The 24,384-nt window shown below is 51.7% G+C and overlaps 2 protein-coding genes and 1 pseudogene across 13 annotated transcripts in view; 2 read left to right on the top strand and 1 right to left on the bottom strand.

Annotated features, from left to right (window-relative positions):
* GGCX (gamma-glutamyl carboxylase) overlaps positions 1-4,711 on the bottom strand; it is a 36,091-nt gene extending 31,380 nt beyond the window's left edge. For 3 of the 12 annotated variants that reach the window (XR_016229245.1, XR_016229246.1, XM_002709673.5), the window contains exons 1-4: positions 4,495-4,711; positions 3,984-4,154; positions 1,995-2,153; positions 1,518-1,683 (exon numbers count right to left, since the gene is read on the bottom strand). Coding sequence is in view for 2 of the 12 variants with exons in the window: in XM_002709673.5 (XP_002709719.2) it covers positions 1,518-1,683; positions 1,995-2,153; positions 3,984-4,154; positions 4,495-4,537 (539 nt within the window). In the remaining 10 variants the exon portion in view is untranslated. Of the gene's footprint in view, positions 1-1,517; positions 1,684-1,994; positions 2,154-2,637; positions 2,968-3,983; positions 4,155-4,494 lie in introns of those variants that run through there. The other 9 variants (XM_089326190.1, XM_089326187.1, XM_089326191.1 and 6 more) reach the window with 6 other exon arrangements.
* Positions 4,712-6,455: 1,744 nt separating this feature from the next.
* Positions 6,456-7,422, top strand: LOC100339210 (large ribosomal subunit protein P2 pseudogene; annotated as a pseudogene).
* A 12,293-nt stretch (positions 7,423-19,715) lies between these two features.
* On the top strand, positions 19,716-23,949 carry VAMP8 (vesicle associated membrane protein 8). Its single transcript, XM_008254170.5, has 3 exons — positions 19,716-19,797; positions 21,113-21,268; positions 23,519-23,949. Exons 1-3 carry the CDS (start codon positions 19,795-19,797, stop codon positions 23,660-23,662), a joined length of 303 nt encoding a protein of 100 aa, XP_008252392.1. The 5' UTR covers positions 19,716-19,794; the 3' UTR covers positions 23,663-23,949.
* The last annotated feature ends 435 nt before the right edge of the window (positions 23,950-24,384 follow it).

Raw genomic sequence — 24,384 nt, 5'->3', positions numbered from 1 at the left:
CCCTTCTCCACCTCCTCTGAGAGCCAGGTATCAGAGCCACACATGGGGCAGGGTTACCTCCTTGCAGGACAGTACCTCAGCAGCCCTGATAGGCCCCCTCCTCCTGACATGACCTCCATACCTTTTTTTAAAAAAAGATTTTATTTATTTATTTGAGAGGTAGAGATACAGTGAGAGGTAGAAACAGAAAGAGATCTCCCATCTACTGTTCACTTCCCAAATGGCTGCAATGGCCAGAGCTGAGCAGATCCAGAGCCAGAAGGTTCTTCTGGGTTTCCCACACAGGTACACGGGCCCAAGTGCTTGGGCCATTTTCTGCTTTCCTAGGCCACAGCAGAGAGCTGGATCAGAAGAGCCGCAGCCAGGACTAGAACCGGTGACCATATGGGATGCCTGCACTGCAGGTGGAAGATTAACCTACTGCGCCACAGCAGCAGGCCCTCTTCACAGTCATTTACTCCTGACTCTAACTGTCCCTCTGAGCTCGCACAGAGAAAATGCTCCGATGGCCACATGATCACCCTTGATTATCTGAAATCAGTTATGTCTGGCTTCAGTCTTCTCTCCCTCTAAGATGGCTACAGGAAGTAGATGGATCAAGGCCCCTGGGAAGATACGGGAAGAGTGAACGGGTAGGATGGAGCCATTTTGCTTTTCATCAGCCCAAGTGGCTGCCCCTCCTCCTTTCAGATCCTTCCCAATCAGGGCTGGCGCTGTGGTGCAGTAGGTTAATCCTCCACCTGCAGTGCCGGCATCCCATATGGGTACGGGTTCAAGTCCTGGCTGCTCCACTTCCAATACAACTCTCTGTTATGGCCTGGGAAAGCAGTAGAAGATGGTCCAAGTGCTTGGGCCCCTGCACCCACGTGAGAAACCCAGAAACTCCTGTCTCCTGGCTCTGGATCAGCCCAGCTCTGGCCGTTGCAGCAATTTTGGGAGTAAACCAATGGATGGAAGATCTTTCTCTGTCTCTCCCTGTCAGTAAATTTGCCTCTCAAATAAGTAAATAAAATCTTTAAAAAAAAATCCATCCAAATCAAAGGTCACCACATAACTCTGCAAAGCATGGTTGAAAATAAGCTTATAAGGGCTAGGGCTGTGGCTTAGAGGGTAAAGCCACTGCCTGTAATGCCAGTATCCAATTTGGGTGCCGGTTTAAGTCCCAGCTGCTCCACTTCCAATCCAGCTCTCTACTATGGCCTGGGAAAGCAGTAGAAGATGGCCCAAGTGCTTGGGCCCCTGCACCTCCATGGGAGACCCAGAAGAAGTTCCTGGCTCCTTGCTTTGGAATGGTGTAACTCTGGCCATTGCAGCCATCTGGGGAATGAACCAGCGGATGGAAGACCTCTCTACCTCTGCTTCTTTTTAACTCTGCCTTTCAAATAAATAAATAAATATTTAAAAAACTAAAGACAATATGCTTACAGAAGCAAATGCTAGGACTTCTTCACTAGTCCCTCAAGTCTGGGAACCATCCGGATCCAGCCACCCCTCCCCTATGTCCCCCAGACTCATACCAGTAGCGGTTTGCGTCCATGAACGTCAGCTGAAAGGCCAACAAGCCATACAGATAGGAATGGTTGTTCCACGATGTCTTGTCCAGGAGAAACACATACCAGTACGGCAGCAGGAATAACACACAGCTTATCCGGTAGCACAGGCCCAGCAGCATGCCCAGTGCCCCTGGGATTGTGGGGAGAGGATGAAGAGGTCAAGGGGTCACCACAGGCCCAGCCTCCCCGGGACAGGGTGTGGTGAGGGTTAAGCAAACTCTTGAGGCATTTTATGATCAGGTGACATTGGATGAAAACTAAATGTTATCTGAACACTTTACAAAGAAGAGTTATGGGGCCACGGCTCAGGTGACACAGGTCAGTGGTGTGACTGAACCGCACCAGAAGGGGAGGCGGCACCCAAGACCTCTGTCATTCCCAGCATGCTAGGCCTGCGTTCCTGATGCTCAGTCCCCTCATCTCTGCCACAGTTCCCCTCACCCAGAAACATGATGGTGTAGACCAAATACATCCAGTCAAGGGGCAGCGGGCGCAGGGCGTCCAGCAAGGGGAAGCGGCACACATCCAGCCCATCCAGGTATCTCCGGTCCAGGGAGCTGAGGCCCCGCTCCTGCGGAATGTCCAGCATCATCAAGAGCCCTGAGAAGGCAACAGGAGAGGGACCGCGAAGCCTCAGAAGGAAGCAGAACCAGTGGTACACAGTAGTGCACTGCACTGTTTTTCTAACCTTGGCTCTGCCATTTATTCAACAATTACTGAGTGCCTATTCTGTGCTAAGCACTGTCAACTGTGTGAGCTCAGATGACCCCTGAGGCTCACTGACCCAACTCCCCATTTGTGGAAAGTGAAGTAACACCTTGACAGTAGGGACTCCATTTTGGAGTAACTCAGATTCCATCCTGAGAAAGCACCCCGCTCCCCTCTGGCCTCCCTCCCCCCGCTGTGAGACCCTGGTCTGAAACTATGATCTAAAAGTCAGACAATAGCAGTCCACCACATCACACTTGTCAAAGCATAGAAAACCCCTAGCATGATGGCTCAAGCTTGGAAGCGGATAAGCTGTACCTGGGTTAATGATAAAAATCTAATTTGTCTATGTCCTACATATGATTTAAGCCAATACCTGGATTAATGTCAAGATTATAATTCAGGCCGGCGCCATGGCTCACTAGGCTAATCCTCCGCCTGCGGCATCGGCACCCCAGGTTCTAGTCCCGGTCGGGGCGCCAGATTCTGTCCCGATCTCTCCTCTTCCAGTCCAGCTCTCTGCTGTGGCCCGGGAAGGCAGTGGAGGATGGCCCAGGTCCTTGGGCCCTGCACCCGCCTGGGAGACCAGGAGGAAGCACCTGGCTCCTGGCTTCGGATCGGCGCAGTGCGCCAGCCGTAGCGGCCACTTGGGGGTAACCAACGGAAAAAGGAAGACCTTTCTCTCTCTCTCACTGTCTAACTCTGCCTGTCAAAAAAAAAAAAAAAAAAAAAAAAAAAAGATTATAATTCAAACTGTTAGATTGTAACTGGTATTAAGATTATAATTAATATTAGTTTCACATAGGTTTTAGGTTAGCTTGACCCGGGTACCCATGTATCCACTCCCAATTTTGTGTTTTTTGCCTTTATAAAAACTCAAGAGTTCTTTAGGGCATGAGCCCACTTTCAGTGGGCTGCAATAAAGGACCATCAAATTTTATCAGTGTATGGTGCTCCTCTGTTTGCCCTCACTCAGGTACAACAAAAGGAAGGTCATAAAACTTCACCAGGTTGTAGGAAGGATTAAAGGAGAAAAACATTCAAAATGTTTCACTTTTATAAAGATCCACCCTAGAGGGCTGCACAAGTGCTCTGAGGTCAGTCTCAACCTTTTTTTTTTTTTTTTCCTTCTTCTTAGCACCCCTAGAAAATAGTGGGATTTGGGCCACACAGCTGGGATGAACCTTAGGGGCTACTGGGATCAGGGAGAGCGCTTGGGTAAGGCAGGGTTTCTCAACCTCAGGATCAGTCCTATGTGGGGCTGGTTAATCATCTGCCATGACATCTAGAAGTGTGCTGGCTTCTACACAGACGCCAGCAGTCACCTCCTCCCCCCACCAGAGAGGGACTGCCCCGCAGGTAAGAGCTATTCGGCTAAGGAGGGAAAAAAATTCGTATTTTGGCACACCTGTGACCTGAGTCAGGAAGGTCTGGATCAGGGAGCCCCAGCGAAAATGTTTGCGCCTTGTTATCCACGCTCGGTTTCACTGAAGTCCTTAACACACTTCAGACCACAAGCAAATGGGACCCTGTTCCTCTGCTTCTGAGTTTTGTAAGGGCTCAGATCAAAGTATTTCTGGCCACTAAGCCCCAAGTGCAGGAGATAAGGGAGGATTTGATGCTAACCTTGACAAACACCTCTTCCACTAAGGAACCCCGAAATGGGTGACTGTCATTTTCCCACCCCCAACTAAACGACCCGCACCCGGAAAATCGACTCACCAAAGAGAAAACGAAAGACAGCCAAGCTTGCGGGGTCTGTTGGTCGATTAAGCAGGGTAACCAGCCTCTGCCAGCTGGATAAATCCGTCCACTCGAAACCCAAGAGTTTCTTCATTCGGCTGTCCTGCCTGGGCCCTGAAGTCTGGCCAGCCTTGTCTTTCTGTACTTTATCTGCAACCAGTAAGGGGGACAAATCACCACCTCAATAGCCTCAGCGCTTCTGCCCACCTGGCTTCTCCCACTCATCTCTGACTGCTGCAAACATCCCTACGTGTAGTGCAGCCCCTCCTGCAGGCTCCGCCAACGTCCCAGAACCCCTCGGGCCACAGCCTCCTCGCTGCAACGTGCGCCCATTGGCATCATCACCTGAAGCTGCAGACCGCGATCGCTCAACACGCCCCTTCCCCACCAAAACCCCCCGTCCCCAGGTCCCACGGGGCGTCCTCCCGCCCCTTCCCCTCTGGGACAAGTGCCCTTCTCCCTCTGACGCAAGGCTAGGCCCAAGGCCGACCTGAGCCCGGCGGGGGCCGAGCGGACCGGACACGAACAGCCATGGCTCCACTGAAGCAGGCGGGCCACAGCAGCAGCACACAAGCAGGAGGTGCTGCGAAAGTTCGCTCCCATAGGCTCTACCCTCACCCCCGACACGTAAACACCAGCGTGGCCGGCCGGAAAGCGCTGACACTGTCGTGAAAGGCCCCGACGGGCGGGGCGTCAGGGGGCGGAGCGAGGAGCCTGGGGCGGGGCCTAAGTAGAAGGATGGTGTGACGCTGTGGCCGGTAGACCTGCTAGGGCCCATGCACAGCCTGTGTCACTTCCTAAGGCCTACCTGAGGCCTTGCTGGTCTTTCAGCCCTAAGGAAACTTTAGCTCCTCGGTTTCCTTGGATCCTTTCCCAACCCCTTTAGGCCTCACAGTGCTCCCTGGCGTGAGCAGTCAGGCACAAAGAAAGGTTGACCATAGATAGAGTTGAGGACTCAGGTGAAAGCAAGAATCCTTTTAGTCATGGCCTCATCCTGTGGGTGCGGAGAACCCGAGAAATAAGGAGCAGTAAAACAAGGGCAGTGAATAGTGTGGTGCCTGGGCCCCGGGTGCTTAGGAGTCCTGGACAGAATTCTAGGACTTCTCTCCACTGGGATTAGCCAGAAAAAGGAGAGGAAAGCATCCCAGGGCAGCGGTTCTCAACTTCTTTGGTCTCAAGGTTCTTAAAAGTGTAAACACTGTTATAAATTATAGAGGGCCTAAACAGCTTTGTTGGTGGTTATATGTTCTGATATTTACCATATTAGAAGCTTTTAAGTGGAGAGACTTTAAAAGATGGATTGACTTGAGGCTGGCATTGTGGCATGGTGGCTAAAGCCCCTGCCTGCGATCCACACAGGTTCGAGTCCTGGCTGCTCCACTTCCAGGCTAGCTCCCTACTAAGGCCTGGGAGAAGTAGGAGAGGATAGCCCAAGATCCCGGGCCTCCACACTCACATGGAAGACCCAGATGAAGCTCCTGGCTTATTGAGGTCATCTGTAGAGTGAACCAGTGAATGAAAGATTCTCTTTCTGTAACTTTCAAATAAATAAATAGTTTTTTAAAAATTGGATTGACTCATTTAATGTATAGTAAACCCATTACATGTTTATATAACATTTTATGAGATACAAGTATTTTTCACAAGAATAGGTTCGTTTTATATACAAATCTCTTTAACATCTGGCTTTGTTGAAGATAGTTGGAGTCTCATTTTTGCTTCTGCATTGTATCTGTTGTGAAATGTTGATTGAAGAGTATGAAGGAAATACGGCCTCACAGATATTTAGTTGGAAAGGGAAAAGCATTTTAATAGCCTTTTGGATATTCTTGATACCATATCTAAACTTACAAGCATTTTTAAAAAGATTATTTATTTAAAAGGCAGAGTTTCAAGAGGCAGAGGCAGAGAGAGAGTCTTCTACCCACTGGTTCACTCCCCAGATGGCCACAATGGTGCGCGTTGAGCCGATCCAAAGCCAGGAGCCAAGAGCTTCTTCCGGGTCTTCCCACACGGGTGCAGGGACCCAAGGACTTGGGCCATCTTCTACTGCTTTCCCAGGCCATAGCAGAGAGCTGGATCAGAAGAGGAGCTGCCGGAATAGAGCTGGTACCCATATGGGATGCCAGTACTGCAGACAGTGGCTTTACCAGCTACACCAAGCACCAGCCCTACTTACAAGCTTTAAAATTTTTTTTTATTATTATTTGAAAGATAGGGCAACAGAGAGAGAAGGAGAGACAGAGCTAGAGGGAGATCTTCCCTCTACTGGTTTACTCTCCACACGGCCCCATTAGCCTGCTGTGGGCCAGGCCAAAGCCAGAGGCCAGGAACCACACACGGGTCTCCCACTTGGGTGGCAGGGGCTAAAGTACTTAATGCATTCCCAGGTGCATTTGCAGGAAGCTGAATTGGAAGCAGAGCAGTCAGGACACACACCTGCATTCCAGTATGAGCTGCCAGGTACCGCAGGTGTTACTTTAATCCACGGTACCACGGAGCCAGTCCCACAAGAGTAGCTTTTTTTTTTTTTTTTTTTTTTTGACAGGCAGAGTGGACAGTGAGAGAGAGAGACAGAGAGAAAGGGCTTCCTTTGCCGTTGGTTCACCCTCCAATGGCCGCCGCGGCCAGCGCACCGCGCTGACCCGATGGCAGGAGCCAGGTACTTCTCCTGGTCTCCCATGGGGTGCAGGGCCCAAGCACCTGGGCCATCCTCCACTGCACTCCCTGGCCACAGCAGAGAGCTGGCCTGGAGGAGGGGCAACCGGGACAGAATCCGGCACCCCGACCGGGACTAGAACCCGGTGTGCTGGCGCCACAAGGCAGAGGATTAGCCTATTGAGCCGCGGCGCCGGCCAAAAGTAGCTTTTTAAACATTAATTGAAATGTGGAATCTGAAACCTTATCTATAAATTTGTCTCTATTACATACTAAGTAATTGGTATGTTTTGCATCTTTTATTCATGCATGATTTTTGTTTTTACTAAGATTTATTTATTAGAGCCTTCCCTCCATGGAGCTGCTGAGGTCACACACGTGAGGCCTACTCATTGCCATCAACATGCTATACCTCCTCCTACCTGCTGGCTGCCCTTGGGAGCAATGCCTGGCCCAGTGCCAAGGATGTCAAGAAGACCCTGGGCAGTGTGGGCACCGAGGTGGACGATGACCGGCTGAACAAAGTCGTCAGTGAGCTGAACAGAAACAGCACTGGAGATGTCATTGCCCAGGGTTTTGCATGCTTGCCAGGGTGCCTGCCAATGGGGCTATGGCTCTCTGCAGCCCCTGACTCGCGGCTCCTGCTGCTGGCTCTACCCCAGCTGCAGCAGAGAAGAAAGACAAGAAGGAGGTGTCTGATGAGTCAGACGATGACATGGGACTTGGCCTATTTGATTCAATTCCTGCCCCTTGCCAATAATGCCATTTTATGTTTACAAAGAGAGAAAGAGAGTGCTCTTCCATTCACTGGTTTACTCCCCAAATGGCCACAACAGCCAAGAGCTAGGAGCTCCATGTGGGTCTCTCACATGAGTGGTAGGAACCCAAGTACCAGAGCCATCATTTTCTGCCTTCCCAGATGCATTACCAGGAAGCAGAGCAGACAGAACTCCAAGCAGCGCTCTGATATGGGATGCTGGTGTTGTAAGTGGTGGCTTAACCCAGTATGTCACAACTTCTGGCTCCTATCTTTTTCCTTTTAGAAATGTGGGGTTTTTTTTCTTCTTTGGTTTTTAAAGATTTATTTATATATTTGAAAGGCAGAATTACAGAGAGGCAGAAGAAGAGTAGAGAGAGAGAGAGATCTTCATCCACTGGTTCATTCTCCAGAGGGCCTCACTGGCCAGAGCTGGACCCATCCTAAGCCAGGAGTCAGGAGCTTCTTCCAGGTCTCCCACGTGGGTGCAAAGGCCCAAGCACTTGGCCATCCTCTGGTGCTTTCCCAAGTACATTAGCAGGGAGCTGGATTGGAAGTAGAGCAGCCAGGACTTGAACCTGTGCCCATATGGAACACTGGTGCTGCAGGTGGCAGCTTTACCCACTACACCACAGTGCCGGCCCCTAGAAACATGCTCTTAACATATGATCAGGGGCTGGTGCCCTGGTGTAGCAGGTAAAGCAGAGCGGACCTCCCATATGGGTGCCGTCTCAAGTCCTGGCTGCTTTACTACTACTATTACTACTTCTACTACTTCTTCTTCTTCTTCTTCTTCTTCTACTACTTCTTCTTTTTTTTTTTTTTTTTTTTTTTGACAGTGTGAGAGAGACAGAGAGAAGGGTCTTCCTTTTTCCATTGGTCCACCCCGCAGTGGCCGCTGTGGCCTGCGTGCTGCAGGTGGCGCACCGCGCTGATCCGAAGCTAGGAGCCAGGTGCTTCTCCTGGTTTCCCATCGGGTGCAGGGCCCAAAGACTTGGGCCATCCTCCACTGTACTCCCGGGTCACAGCAGAGAGCTAGACTGGAAGAGGAACAACCAGGACAAAATCTGGAACCCCGACTGGGACTAGAACCCAGGGTGCCAGCACCGCAGGCAGAGGATTAGCCTAGTGAGCTGCAGCACTGGCCCTGGCTGCTTTACTTCTGATCCAGCTCTCTGCTATGGCCTGGGAAAGCAGTAGAAGATGGCCCAAGTCCTTGGGCCCCTGCCCCCACGTGGGAGACCCAGAAGAAGCTCCTGGTTCCTGCCTTTGGATCACTGAAGCTCTGGCTGTTGTGGCCAACTGGGGAGTGAACCAGTGGATGGAGGACCTCTCTCTCTCTCTGCCTCTCCTCTCTGTGTAACTCTGACTTTCAAATAAATAAATAAATCTTTAAAAAATTATTAAAAAACATATGATCAAACAATCATACTTCTTGGAATTTATTTATAAATAAATATTTAAAAAATAAATAAGGGAACAGCACTGCACCCATGTGGGAGTCCCCGAGGAAGCTCCTGGCTCCTGGCTTCCTCTTGGCCCAGCCTTGGCCATTGTAACCATTTGGGGAGTGAACCAGTGGATGGAAGATCTCTCTTTGTCTCTCCCTCTCTCTGTCTATAACTCTGCCCCTCAAATAGAGAAATAAATCTTTAAATAAAATAAGAAGAAATGAGGCCGGCACTGCAGTTCACTAGGCTAATCCTCCGCCTTGCGGCGCCGGCACACAGGGTTCTAGTCCCGGTTGGGGCGCCGGATTCTGTCCCGGTTGCCCCTCTTCCAGGCCAGCTCTCCGCTGTGGCCAGGGAGGGCAGTGGAGGATGGCCCAAGTACTTGGGCCCTGCACCCCATGGGAGACCAGGAGAAGTACCTGGCTCCTGCCATTGGATCAGCGCAGTGCGCCGGCCGCAGCGGCCATTGGAGGGTGAACCAACGGCAAAAGGAAGACCTTTCTCTGTCTCTCTCTCTCACTGTCCACTCTGCCTGTCAAAAAAAAAAAAAAAAAAGAAAGAAATGTTAATTCAGTTTAATTGCACAAGAGCTTTTCCTGGAAACTATGAGAGTCATCCCATGCGGAAGTACTATATACTATATACATATTTCCCATTTCTTCACACAAAACGTGAAAAAGATGTGTACTTAGGGTCAAGTTTTGATAAAATTAATAATTTTAGACTTTTATTGCATCATCAAAGATATTCTTAATTGAAAATGGTATTTTTTAAAATTCCAAGTACATAGCATCGAGGAATACAATGACTGCTACTGCCATTTGGTGCCCATCTTGATTCATGGTGAGTTGCCAGCAGTTTTTTTTTTTTTCTTAAGATTTGTTTATTTGAAAGGTAGAGTGACAGACAGAGGGAGAGACAGGGAGAGAGAGATCTGCCATCAGCTCATTCACTCCCCAAATGGCCACAATAGCCTTGATGGGGCTGTGCCAGGCCAAAGCCAGGAGCTCAGAACTCCATCTGCGTTTCTCACGTGGGTGGCAGAGCCCCAAGTATTTGGGCCATTTACTTTTAAAAATACATTTTATTTATTTATTTGAGAGGTAGAGTCACAGACACAGAGAGGGAGAGACAGAGAGAAAGGTCTTCCATCACTGGTTCACTCCCCAGATGGTTGTAAAAGCCAGAACTGGGCTGGACTGGAGCTGAGCCAATCTGAAGCCAGGAGCCAGGAACTTCTTCAGGGTCTCCCACACAAGTGTAGGGGCCCAAGAACTTGGGCCATCTTACACTGCTTTCCCAGACCATAAGCAGAGAGCTGGGTCAGAAGAGGGAGCTGGATCAGAAGAGGAGCAGCCGGGACTAGAACCGGCGCCCATATGGGACGCCGGCACCACAGGCAGAGTCTTAGCCCACTATGCCACAACACTGGCCCCTGGGCCATCTTATGATGCTTTCCAATGCACATTTAGCAGGGAGCTCCATCAGAAGTAGAGCAGCTGGGGCTTGAACTGGTGCTTATATGGGATGCTAGCATCACAGATGATGCCTTAACCCACTGCTCCACAAAGCTGGTTCCATGAATCTTTTCTAATAAAAATCATCTTTCTGGGGCCAGCACTGTGGTGTAGTGTGGGTAAAGATGCCACCTGCAGCATAGGCATCCCATATGGTCGCTGGTTCAATTCCCAGCTGCTCTACTTCTGATCCAGCTCCCTGCTAATGCACCTGAGAAAGCAGCAGAAGATGGTCCAAGTGCTTGGGCCCCTGCATCCATGTGAGAGACCTGGAGGAAGTTCCTAGCTCCTGGTTCTGGCTTGGCCCTGCCCTGGGTGTTGTGGCTATTTGGGGTGTGAACCAGCAGATGGAAGATTTTCTCTCTCTCTCTCTCTCTCTGTAACTCTGCCTTTCAAGTAAATAAATCTTAAGAAGAATTAGAGTTGTACCATAAAAAGCAGTCAGTCATGTAAAAAAAAATCACCTTCCTAAAAAAAATTGTTTTTACAAAAAATTAAAAAGGGGGTGGGCATTGGCACAGCAGTCAAAGTGCCCACAGCCCATATTGGAAAGCCAAGGTTCAAGTCCTGGCTCTGCTTCTGATCCAGGTTCCTGCTAATGTGCCTCCCAGGTGTCTGCCACCTATGTGGGTGACCTCAGTTGAATTCCAGGCTCCTGGTTTTGGCCTGGCCCAGCTCTGGCTTTTCTGGGCATTTGAAGAGTGAATCAGCAGATAGAAGATACCTCTGTCTCTGTCTCTGTCTCTGTCTCTGTCTCTCTCTCTCTGTACGTGTATGTCTGTATGTGTGCCTCTCTCTGCCTTTCAAAGAAAGAAATTAAATCATTTTTCTGTCTGCATTATGGAAAAAGAACTCATTTTTCAGATCTCTCAACTCAGTATCAGAAACACTCACTGAGGTGCCTACTCAGTGCAGGGGTACATGTTATACACTACAGAGGGTGTCCAAGTGAGGGCACAGCCCTTGCCTGCTGTCAAGGAAAGCAGCTAAAGGTTGGCCAGCGCTGTGGCATGGCAGGTTAAGCCCACCGCCTCCCAGATGGGCACTGGTTTGAGCTCCAGCTGCTCCATTTCTAATCCAGCTCCCTGCTAATGTGCCTGGAAAAGAAGTGGAAAATGGCCCAAGTCCTTGGACCCCTGAACCCACATGGGGGACCTAGATGAAGCTCCTGGCTCCTGGCGTTAATCTGGCCTTCCCCAGCCATTGCAGCCATCTGGGGAGTGAACCATTAAATGGAAGACCTCTCTCTCTCTCTCTCTCTCCTCCCCCCCTTCCTCTCCCTGTCTCTCCCTCTCCCTCTCTGTAACTCTGCCTTTCAAATAAATAAATAAATCTTTAAAAAAAGAAGAAGGCTGGCGCCGCGGCTCACTAGGCTAATCCTCCGCCTTGCAGCGCCGGCACACCGGGTTCTAGTCCCAGTCGGGGCACCGGATTCTGTCCCGGTTGCCCCTCTTCCAGGCCAGCTCTCTGCTGTGGCCCGGGAGTGCAGTGGAGAATGGCCCAAGTGCTTGGGCCCTGCACCCCATGGGAGACCAGGATAAGTACCTGGCTCCTGCTATCGGATCAGCGCAGTGCGCCGGCCGCAGCGGCCATTGGAGGGTGAACCAACGGCAAAGGAAGACCTTTCTCTCTGTCTCTCTCTCTCACTGTCCACTCTGCCTGTCAAAAAAGAAAGGAAGGAAGGAAGGAAGGAAGGAAGGAAGGAAGGAAGGAAGGAAGGAAGGAGAAGAAAAGAACTAAAGGTTAAAAATTTCTCAAGTAGATTCTAGAGATTGTGAGATGCTAAAGGTTAAGCTAAAGAATGTTCCAACAGATTTAGGAAAACAATTGAAGTCAGTCTCCACCGGTCTTCCGCCTCTTGCAGCTGGGAATTTCGTAGTTCATGAACCAGTCAGAAAGGGTTTGCAGTTGAGAATTTCTTGCCCATCGATGTGGAAGTCCCCTATAGAAACTTCAGCATTTGCCTCACAGGACACTGTTCAGTGTCCTGAATGGTAATTCTGTGTCCTTTGACCTCCAAGTCATTCTTTTTCTTTCTTTTTTTCCTAAGTTAGCCTTGACTTCATAGAACTTAGGCTCAGGGCCGGCGCTGTGGTGTAGTGAGTAAAGCCGCCGCCTGTCGCTCCCCATCTTCGTGGAGGAACGACACAGGACCCTGCGCTGTTCTTTTGTCTGCTCGGCCCTCCCCAGGTTTGCTGCTGGTTCTTCCCGGGTTGGCTACCATCCCTTCCACCTCCGTGGAAGGGCGGTTCCCCCTAGCCACTTTCCCCACTTCCGCGGGGGAGCGGCACACTGCCGGCTGGCTCTCTTGGGGGCTGCACAGGTGTTCCTTCAGATAGATGTTCCCCTTAGATGTTCCTGGTGCATGTTGTCTCTCTCCTCCTTTATAGTCCTCTTCCACCAATCCCAACTCTGCTACCCACATGCCGAGTACGCTGCTCTCCTCCAATCAGGAGCAGGTCCTGCTGTTTATTGGTTGAACTGGAGGCAGCTGTGTAGAAGCTGCTTCTCCCTTCTCAGTGCCATATTGTGGGAGAGCAGATGCATAGAATAAGTCTTAATTCCAGTAACTTAGTCTAGTCCGAGTTGCTCCCAGTTGCTCCCCACAGATCCCCCTTTCTTTTTATTTTTGGCGTTGATATGCGCCTGTCTTCGGTGCCCCGCGGCACACACTCTGCTCTGCTTGCTAGAGTTGCCCACAGGTGCTTACAAGCCCTATCAATCAGGCAAACCGAATCCGGGTCCTCTCTTCGCCATGTTGTGAGGAGGTTTTTAGGCGCTGATGCGTGCCTGTGTTCGGTGCCCTGCAGCGCATGCTCTGCTCTGCTAGAACTGCCTGCAGGTGCTTACAAGCCCTAACAATCAGGCAAACCGAATCCAAGCCCTCTCATTGCCGTATTGTGGGGAGACTTATTGGTGTTGATTCGTGCCTATCTTCGGTGACCTGCAGCTCATACTCTGGTCGAGCTGCCTGCTGGTGCTTATCGCCTTACTAATCAGGCAGACCGAATCCAAGCCTTCTCATTACAGTATTGTGGGAAGACTTATTGATGTTAATTCGTGCCTGTCTTCGGTGACCTGCGGCGCATAAGCTGCTAGCCGCCCGCAGGTGCTCACCACCTCCCTAATCAGGCAGACCGAATCCAAGCTCTCTCATTGCCATGTTGAGGGGAGGCCTTATTTTTCTCTATTTCTCTTTCTCTGGGCATTCCTGTCTCTCCCATTTTACTTCTATCTGCCAGCATTCCTATTTCTCTCATTTTACTTCTAAATGTCTGTTTCTCTTATCCCCTCGGCTTCCCGGCGCCCACCCCGAGGCTGCTTCTCGGCGGCTTCCCGGCTCTGAGCCGCTTCAGCCTGCGCTTCTCTCATCTGCGCGGCTTCCCGGCTTCGCGCGCGCACTCCGCGGTCTCCGCGCCCCTTCGCGCCCACACCACGGCCTCACACTAGCCCCACGTTCCCTATCTATCCACGCCCCATGCTCTCTCTGCACGCGGCGGCTTCCGCGAATCACACAGCGTAGCTCACGTTTCCGCCACCAGCATTCAGTCCAAGTTCCCCGGACTAACCCGGCGAATTCCAACCTGGCGGCCCACGTCTCTGCCTCTGGTTCCAGATTTTCGCCTTTTGCTCCCCGGGCTGACTTGAAGAATTCCAAGCTGGCTTACGTCTCCGCCTCGGCCTGCCCTCGCGGCTTCAATTTCCCTAACATTTTTCTCTACCCGGTATGTTTCCCTAACTTTTCTTCCAACAACAATATTCCCCTCTCATTTCTCCCGGCTTCTCCCCACAGTCCGCATCCGAGTCCAAGCCTCCTCCAGGTTTCACTTTTGCTTTCAATCTCCTAGCTTCCCCGCCATAGTCCGCATCCGAGTCTATGAAAGCTTTCACTTTCAATCCTAACTTCTTTCCCACAGTCCATATCCGAGTCTATGCCTAGGCTTTCAATAGCTTCTTCCGGCACCTTTTCCATCCGGCTTTTCCCTAGGCTCTTTGCTAGTCTCTCTCTCTCTGGTATTTTCCCACTTCTTCCCGTTTCTTCCCTCCTAGGTTTGCTATCCGAGTCACAGCACCATTATGTCGCTCCCCCTCTTTGCGGAGGAACAACACTAAACCCTGCCTAGGCTTCATATCCGGGTCACGGCACCATTATGTCGCTCCCCGTCTTCGTGGAGGAACGACACAGGACCCTGCGCTGTTCTTTTGTCTGCTCGGCCCTCCCCAGGTTTGCTGCTGGTTCTTCCCGGGTTGGCTACCATCCCTTCCACCTCCGTGGAAGGGCGGTTCCCCCTAGCCACTTTCCCCACTTCCGCGGGGGAGCGGCACACCGCCGGCCGGCTCTCTTGGGGGCTGCACAGGTGTTCCTTCAGATAGATGTTCCCCTTAGATGTTCCTGGTGCATGTTGTCTCTCTCCTCCTTTATAGTCCTCTTCCACCAATCCCAACTCTGCTACCCACATGCCGAGTACGCTGCTCTCCTCCAATCAGGAGCAGGTCCTGCTGTTTATTGGTTGAACCTGGAGGCAGCTGTGTAGAAGCTGTTTCTCCCTTCTCAGTGCCATATTGTGGGAGAGCAGATGCATAGAATAAGTCTTAATTCCAGTAACTTAGTCTAGTCCGAGTTGCTCCCAGTTGCTCCCCACAGCCGCCCACAGTGCTGGCATCCCATGTGGGTGCCAGTTCAAGTCCTGGCTGCTCTACTTCTGATCCAGCTCCCTGCTATGGCCTAGGAAAGCAGTAGAAGATGGTCCAAGTGCTTGGGCCCCTGCACCCACATAGGATGACTAGAGGAAGCTCCTGGCTCCTGGCTTTAGATCAGTGCAGCACTGGCCATTACTGCCAATTGGGGAGTGAACCAGCAGATGGAAGACCTCTCTCTCTCTCTCTGCCTCTGACTTTCTCTCTGTGTAACTCTTACTTTCAAATAAATAAATTAATTAATTAAAAAAAAACTTAGGCTCTTAAGAGGTGTCAAATGTGTATGCAGTTAATGGCAGAACACATGATAGAGTCTATGAAAGAGAAATCAAATGTGAAAAGGAAAAGGTGAACTTTTTAAAATATTTTATTTACTTATTCGAATAGCGTGTGCACACACACATACACACACACAGAGACAGAGAGAGAGACACACACAGAAAGAGAGAGAATGTCTTCCATCTGCTGGTTCATTCCCCAAATGCCTGCAACAGGCAGGGCTGCACCAGGCCCAAGTCAGGAGCCTGGAACTTATTCTGGGTCTCCCTTGTGGATGGCAGGGACCCAGCTACTTAAGCCTTCATGTGCTGCCTCCCCAGAGGCACACCAGCAGGACACTGGGTCAGAAGCAGAGGAACCAGAGCTCAAACCAGGCACTCTGATTTGGGATGCAGGCACACAATCTGTGTCCTAACCGCTGTGCCAAACGCCTGCCCCAAGTTATCTTCAGTAAGGGAATCTGGAAGGCTTCATAGAGGCTGTGTCTTAAATATCAATACAATTTTCACAAGCAGTGATGAGGGAACTTTTTTTCAAAAAAAATTATTTATTTGAAAGGCAGAGTTGGGGGTGGGGGAAAGAGACATCTTCCAGCCACTGGTTCCCTCCCTGAATGATGTCAATAGCCAGGGCTGGGCTCGGCTAAAGTCAGGAGTGAGGAACTCCATCCTGATCTCCCACATGGGTAGAAGGAACCCAAAGACTTGCGCCATCTTCTGCTGCCTTCCTAGGCACATTAGCAGGGAGCTGGATCAGAAGCAGAGCCGCCAGGACACAAACTGGTGCTCTGATACGGAATCCCAGCGTCACACGTGGCAGCTTAATTTGCTTTGCCGCAGTGCCATCCTGGTGAGGGAAACCTTGACGCAAAGATATAAAAGGGAATGGGAATGGGGGAAGGGTGAGTGATTTAGTGTGACTGCAGGGCTGGCTGGGAGGTGAGTCTCATGACAGATAAGCTTAGAAAAGCAGGTTGAGAACACTCTTGAAATGCCATGCTAAGAAGTTCGGTCTTTAACTTGGAGGCTGGGTGGAGCCTACTCAAATATGTATTTTTGGAAGATAGCAGATAGTCACCAAAGGAATGGACAGGGAAAGAATAGTCAGTTGGAGGAGGTTGGAATTATCCAGAGAGGAGATCACACTGCCATTGACTGTGGGTGATTCTGTGCCTGGCTGGGAGACTGCCTGCCCAGCCCACGCAGGAGGTTAACCTGACTGCTGGCTGGTGGGAGCCCCAGGCACATCCCCCTCCCCTCCCTGTTAAAGGGCCCTGTCACTGCTAATCAGGTAAACAGCTCCCAGGTGGGACCCAGGCCCATAGGGAGGACCTGAGAGGCTACTATAGCCTACGTGAACTTCAAGCTGATTGGAGAAGCTTAGCAGCGCCAATATCAGCTTCATCCTATAGAATTAGTGTTGCCTTGAATTAGCTACGGCCCCTCTGTCTGCCCTTTAAAAGCTTATGCTTGATGGTTTAATAAACAAACACGCTCACTGAAACTTGTCCCCGGTGCTTCTTGTGGAAGAATACCATTGCCCCACCATCCCAGCAGGCGCGCCTTGCAGGCCAATCCTGCAATTGACTATGAAGGAGGGGTGGAATATGAGAGACATGACCAAGAATGAATCAAGACTTGGTGATGGGGGCTAGCATTATGGCGTAGCAGGTAAAGCCACTGCCCGCAACACTGGCATCCCATATGGGCGCCAGTTCGAGTCCCAGCTGCTCCATTTCCAATCCAGCTCCCTGCTAATGAGCCTGAGAAAGCAGTGGAAAAATGGCCCAAGAGTTTGGGCCCTTGAACCCACACGGGAGACCTGGATGAAGCTCCTGGCTCCTGGCTTCAGTGTGGCCCAGCCCTGGCTGTTGTGGCCACTCGGGGAATGAACCAGCAGATGGAAGATTTCTCTCTGTAATTCTACCTTTCAAATAAATAAATAAATATCTTTTTGTGAGACTAATATGCCCTTGCCCACATCAGATGGGCAGGTGTTTGGTTGAGACATTGCTTGTGTCCCGGCTCCACTTCCAATCCAGCTTCCTGCTAATGTGTATCCCAGGAGGCAGCAGATGTCATCATCAAGTACTTGCGTCCCCTGACAAAGCAGAGAGACACGGAGACAGAGACAGCTACAGACAAGAAGCCGCGCCAGAAGTGAAAGGGCCAGAACTGAATCAAGTACTTTGACATGGAATGCAGGCATTCCAGGCAGCAACTTAGCCCCGGTGCAAAAACACCTGGCCCACTTGTGTGATTATGGTGGTCCTCTTTGGACACTCTGGACTCTACCTGCTGATGATTGCTGAGTCTAGGCCACTGGTCAGCTCCCCCGGGGACACCCACCCATGTTAAGGTTGGCAGTGGCAGGCGAGAGCCTAATAACTTCTCAACTATCATAACCCTGATTCCCACTCTGGGGATCCTACTCCATTTCCCTCTCTCTCTCTCTTTCTTTCTTTTTAATTTATTTATTTGATAGGCAGAGTGAGCAAGATAGAAAGAGGGAGAGAGAGAGAGAGAGAGAGAAACATCTTCCATCTGGTTTATTCCCCAAATACTTGCAACAGCAAGCCTGGGCCAGAATAAAGCCAGAAGCCCGGAGCTCCATCTGGATCTCCCATGTGGGTGGCAGGGACTCAAGCACTTGGGCCTTCATGTGCTGCCTCCCAGGCAGTAGCTGGAAGTTGGATGGGAAGTGGAGTAGCCGGGACTCAAACTGGCACTCCGATATGGGATGCAGGTGTCCTGAGCTGTGGTTTAAAAACTGCGCCATAATACTCACCCCCCGAGACATTATTCTAACATGCCATCAACATATGAAATTATGAATGCGATATTTCCATTCTTCTTTTCATACTACGTCTTTGAACTCTGGTGTGTATTTTACATTTACAACACATCTCAGTTCAGACTGGCCACATTTCAAGTACTCAACAGCCCAAGTGGTTAATGGCAACTGGTCTGGATGACACAAGTAGAGACTAAGAATTCCACTCCTCCTCCACCTGGCCTTGTGGCAACCTGAGAAGGGTGAGGCAGCCATGTTTCTTTGCCAAAGCAGGCTGGTACACACTTTGTTTCCCAGGCTATTTGTCCTGGCCACTAAAATTCATGTCTGTATAATCTAATAAACTTACAACCTAATTGGGGACAAAATTGTATTTAAGTTAGAAAAAAGATGTCTCAAGACAAAATGTATTAAAGACTTTTTAAAAGCACTGGTTTGAGTCCCGACTGCTCCACTTTATATCCAGCTTCCTGTTAACGTGTTCGGGTAGGCAGCAGAGGAAGGCCCAAGTACCAGGGCCCCTGCCAGCCACATGGGAGACCTGGATGGAGTGCCTGGCTCCTGGCTTCAGCCTGGCCCAGACCTGGCTGTTGCAGCTATTTGGAGAATGATCCTGCAGATGGAAGATCACTCTTATTCTGTTTCTTGTCCTCTCTTGGTGTTCTGCCTTTCAGATAAATCTCTCTCTCTTTTTAAAAGTATGTGTTGGTGAAGTTGATATTTCCTCTTTGGAACTGCCATTTCTTCTGGGAAGAGGCAAGAATGTTTGTTCCCTTCTGCAGGTCCCTGTTACTGTTCTTGTGTCTTGATAAACACCATCCAGGAAGAGAGGATTTTTTTTCTGGCCTTTCTCTGGCCCAGGGCCAGGTTGGTGGAAAAATCCTTTGCCCTGGGTCGTCCCTGTCTGGTTCATTGGGCTGTCCTCTGACCACTGATAGGGTCAGCAACCTCCCCCAAAACACACACACACTGTCCTCCCAAGGCACATGCAAGGCAATTGGGAAGGGAAGGGGAAGGGCTGGTGGGCCATCATTTCCTGATTACTTATTTTGTTCAAGGCACTGTCAGGCACATTGTGTGAGCTGTCTTTTACTCCTTTGCACCTGCAATACAGAAAGAGGTGAGGAAGTTCACTAGGCAGCATGCAGCCGGTAACCCTGAGCTTTCTGACACCCGAGCCTGGGGTGACAGCATTCCAGACTTTTCCCAGTGTTTGCAGTCCTAAGTACAAGGGCTTCGGCAAGATCTTGTCACCTCTGCACCTGTTTTCACGTGATCTCGGCCCGCAGGGTGCTTAAGACATCCCAGACATAAAAAGGAGTCTGTCCCGCCTCAGGAAACCTAGGAAGGTTGCTTGATCTTTGCTTTGTCGTTTCTGGCAAGTGGCAAGACCTTCGGTGCCCTCCCGGGGAGCCTTGTGGCTTTAAGTTTAAGCCCTGGTTGGGTGGAGACTGGGAGGGCGGGGGCGGGAGCCCGCCTACCTGAGGAAACCTGCGTTAGGTGTGGCGCGAGCGCAGGGATGGAGGTGGGCAGGGGCGGGCTGAAAGTTGGAGCAAGCAGGAAGTGGAGCGAGGGCTGCCCGGGAGGAAGCAGCCTGGGTGAGCTCCGCCGCTGACGGGCCCCAGCGACTCGCAGACATGGTGAGCGATCCGGACGGGGGCTGCTTTCTAAAGGGGGCTGGGGACTGGGGCTTGGCCTTGCCGAGAGGGGAGGGTGCGTGGTGAAGTCAGAGGGCTGGGGCCGGCGCTGTCTGTGGCCTCTCTGACAACTTGGCCGCAAATACTTCTGAGCCGCCTGGGCGGTGTTCCTGTCCCTGCCCCACTACCTCCCTCCCCTGGCCTCCGTGCTGGCCCCGAGCAGGGCCGCGGTGGGGGTTGGGGGGGCGTCCGAATTCCAGGCAAAGAGTTGCTGCCACTTTCTGCCGCCCCCCGCCCCCGCCTCCCCTGGCAGGGACAAACTGGGTGTTGTGACACCGCTGGACAGCAAGCGCCTCTGCTGTTCCCGGCTCAGATTCCAGGCCAGCGGCGGCGGGAGTTCTCCCACCGGGCCTCCCGCTTTCTCCCTATGCAGAAACCCAAAGGATCCCTCTGTACCGCGTCTAAGGAAGCAGCCGGGGGCCTGTAAAAGACCCATAAGTTGGTTCTCTGCGATAATCCAGCTTCGCCCCACACCCTTGGCAAGGTTCTGCCCCCCCCCCCCCCCCCCCCCGAGGGCCAGGCTGGGAGGCCTGTTTTCCCTCCTTGATCAAAAACCTTATCATGAACCCTGCAGGATGAGGCAGGCAGCAGGCGGGCAGCACTTGTCCTCCATTTCCCCCAGCGCCCAGGCGGCTGTTTTCACTTAGTATCTGCACAGGCTCTGCTGAGAGGTGGGGAAAGCAGAAGTGTGTGCTCAGCGGATCATGGCGCCGTGTGAGGGACTTGTTGGCTCTGGGTCATAGCCATGGAACTAGGGTCAGGCTGTCCAGGAAGCCCCGGAGCCGAAGCAATCCTCCAGCAGCTGTCCGGGAGCCGGAGCAGGCTTGGGCCAGGTGGGGCGTCCTGCTGGCTGGCACTGACAGGTTTAATGAAGACTCAGGGGGGTCCAGGAAGCAAGGGAGGGCTCTAGGACTTGGTAAATCATGGGGGGTCTGCACTGGAGGGGGACATTGTGAGATGCCAGCTCTGCAGTGCCTGCGACCCCATGAGGAGGAGGAAGTAGCCAAGAGGGAGTTAGCCATGCTGCTTTCTTCCTTGCCAGGAGCCCTGGGAACCCAAAAGTTTGAGTGATGGTGTCCAGCATCAGATCTCACCTGCTGGGGCTTACAGAGTAAAGCAGGAAAAGATAGTTTGTAAACAATGCAAGCATTATAAAGGCTGACGTCCACCTGAGGCCTTCCACTGCCCTGGCCTCTGTGGCTGGGTCTCCCTCTGGTCCTCTGTCACTTGGCCTAATTAGCCCCTGTGCTGTGCGCAGGAGGCGGCCAGCGGAGGCGGAGATGACCGAGTGCGGAACCTGCAGAGTGAGGTGGAGGGAGTCAAGAATATAATGACCCAGAATGTGGAGCGGATCCTGGCACGAGGAGAAAACCTGGACCAGCTGCGCAACAAGACAGAGGACCTGGAAGCCACTGTGAGACCGGAGACCCTGGGACAAAGGGAGGGCATGGTGAACGGGAGGGGCGAGGCTCTGCTGTTTCTGTTGCCTTTGCATCTATTTCGGGAATTGGCATGAGCTGGGTCCCCATTTCCTATTCTGCTCTGCTCCATTGATTGGTATGGGTCCAAGGAATGAGTCTGATGACTGGGGTTGGGGTGGGGTGACCCACAGAGACATTTTCTGAGGCACACAGGTGGCTCAGTCAGCCCGCTCATTTTACTGTGTAGTGGTAAAAGCTGCTGCCTACAGTGCCAGCATCCCATGTGGGCACTGGTTTGTGTCCCGTCTACTCTTAGCTCTCTGCTATGGCCTGGGAAAGCAGTAGAAGATGGCTCAAGTCTTTGGGTCCCTGCACCCACTTGGGAGACCCAGAAGAAGCTCCAGGCTCTTGGCTTCTGATGAGCCCAACTCCAGATGTTGCAGCAATTTGGGAAATGAACCAATGGATAGAAGACCTCTCTGTCTCTGTCTCTCTCTCTACCTCTGCTTCTCTGTGACTCTGCCTTTCAAATAAATCAATCAATCTTTTAAAAAAATACATTTACAGAGGCCGGCGCTGTGGCATAGCCGGTAAAGCTGCCACCTGTAGTCCTGGCATCCCATATGGGCGCTGGTTTGAGTCCCGGCTGCTCCACTTCTGATCCAGCTCTCTGCTGTGGCAGAGCATAGAAGACTGGCCCAAATCCTGCACCCATGTGGGAGACCCAGAAGAAGCTCCTGGCTTCAGCCCAGCCCCGGCCATTGAGGCCACTTGGGGAGTGCACCAATGGATGGAAGACTTCTCTCTCTGCCTCTCTGTAACTCTGCCTTTCAAATAAATAATAAAATAAATCTTAAAAACAAACAAACAAAAAGATTTACAGAGAGAGGGAACCATCCACTGGTTCACTTCCCGAATAGCAACAGTCATGGCTTGGCCAGACTGAAACCAGGAGCCTGGAACTCCATCCAGGTCTCCTATGTGGGTGCAAGGGCCCCAAAACTTGGGCCATTATCTGCTGCTTTCCCAGGCACATTAGCAAGGAGCTGTAGCAGAAGTGGAGCGTATGAGATGCCTGTGTTGCAGGCAGCAACTTAACCCACTGCACCACAATGCTGGCCCTAGCCCCTGCATTCTTAAATTTCTCTCCTATGAAACATTCTCCCTTTGAAGGCTGACCTTGACAATCATTTGGATCTGATCCTCCCCCCCCCATCCCCAGAGAGCAAATATTGATTCTGGGAAAACCTCCCTGGGCCTCTGGCCTTCTCCAGGAGTTATGAGGCAGGCGGTGGAAAATTGCGAGAGTCTTGCTGAGTCAACTTTAAAAAGATGCTGGGAAGAGCAGTGCGCTCCTCCTGTCCTGAGGTCCCTGCCAGCTGAAGGTTAGAATAATATCTCCCACACATCTTGCTGGGCCTTGTTCTCTCTCCCTAGCCGGGGACCAAGGCCAGCTACTCAAGGAGGGAATTTGTGTCCAGCTAAGAGAGACTGGCTCTGGCTTTCTGAGGCCCGAGTGTGAACTTGAGTAGTGCCTGAGAAAATTTAGTGGGACAAGGAGTCACAGAGCCAGGGCATGTGCCCCGCCCCTGGAGCCTGCACCCCTCGGCCCCAGGGTCTGCCTTCCCAAGAGCAGGTTGTGCTGCCAGTGTGGACTCCCTGGATGTGTGCGTGTGTACCAGATCACTCAAGGGCAGGGGTTCGGCCTGGCAGCTAAGATGCTGGTGAAGACACCCGTGTCCCATGTCAATCTCCAGCTCCAGCTCCCAGTTCCATCTTCCTGCTAATACAGACATCAGGCGATGGTTCAAGTAGGTGGGTCCCTGCCACCCACGTGGGAGACATCAACTAAATTACTGGCTTCTAGCTTTGGGCCTAGCCCAGACCATTGCAGACATTTAGGGAGTGAACCCGCAGATAGGAGCTCTGTCTCTGTCTCTCTGCCTTTCAAATAATAAAAAAAATTTTTTTTAAAAAGACCCCTCAATGTGCATGACAGTGCAAGGACAAGAGAAGGGGGCACCTGTCCCCCATCATGTCCAGGTGGAGAACTCCCAGGAGCTCAGAATTCCAAATTTGAATCTCTTCCGCCAGACTGAAGATATATGTGTCAACAGGGCAGGATGGGTGATCTTTTAGTTGACAGTTAGTTAACATGATTGAGATGCTGATGGGCGGCAAGTGAGTACTGTGGCTCCAGTGAGCGGGGTGGCGGTCACTCACTGCATCTCATCCCCCGGCAGTCGGAGCACTTCAAGACCACGTCGCAGAAGGTGGCTCGCAAGTTCTGGTGGAAGAACATGAAGATGATTATCATCATCTGCGTGATCGTGTTCATCTTCATCCTCATCGTCGTGCTCCTGTCCACTGGTGTCATCCCCACTTAAGGGGCCCGCCCCACCCCGCCCTCCCCTCTTCAGGGGCAACCCTCCAGAATGGATGCCAAGAGGGGCCCTTGCTCCTCTCTCTCCTCCTCCCAGGGAATGCTGCTTGGATTTCCCCGGGGCCCCTCTGGTGCAGGATGCACCCCCCTCCCCCCAGCACCTTGGTCTCCCAGTAGGAGACAGCTGGACTGTGGCTGCCTTCCACAGTCCTTAGAGCAAGTTGGAGAGACCCAGAGGGCTCAGCTGGGACGCTGTTGGTGGCCGGGGGGCAATAAAGACCTTCCCGAGTCCCCGTGTGTATGAGGCCCTTTGTCCCCAACTGCCCTTCCAGTCTGCTCCACCTGAGGACCCCTGTGCCTGAGCTATTCCCACGACAGGCCCGGGGAGGTGGACTAGGGGGCTTTCTTTATTCCTCCCTATTCCATTTGTTGTCAGGAATCTCGAGAGGGGGTCTTTTCTGGGGGTCTTTTCACCTAGAAAATCCAAAACCTTCCCAGCATTTTAGGGTGATATGCAGGATTCTTACGTGTGCCCCAGGGGTACTGCCAACGTCCTTTTATTCCTCCACTTTTGCAAATGCTAGCTGAAACCTGAAGCCTCCCTGGAAGGGGTGCTTAGGATGTGGCACGGGCGTGGGGGGGCCCCTGCCTCTGCCACCGTCCCCACCTCTCTTCTGCAGCAGCCCCCCCGTAGCCTAGACCCGAATGCCAGAGGAACTGGACTGC

This window comes from Oryctolagus cuniculus, chromosome 2, assembly GCF_051225735.1.
Source record: "Oryctolagus cuniculus isolate XC-2025 breed Fujian yellow rabbit chromosome 2, ASM5122573v1, whole genome shotgun sequence".
NCBI lineage: Eukaryota > Metazoa > Chordata > Mammalia > Lagomorpha > Leporidae > Oryctolagus > Oryctolagus cuniculus.
The sequence above is the reverse complement of the archived record's forward strand: the minus strand, read 5'-3'. Positions and strand labels throughout refer to the sequence as shown.

Excerpts from the sequence above, each read along its gene's own strand:
- VAMP8 (XM_008254170.5), top strand. Across the intron at positions 21,269-23,518 it reads CAGAGGACCTGGAAGCCACT|TCGGAGCACTTCAAGACCAC; the intron begins GTGAGACCGGAG and ends ATCCCCCGGCAG.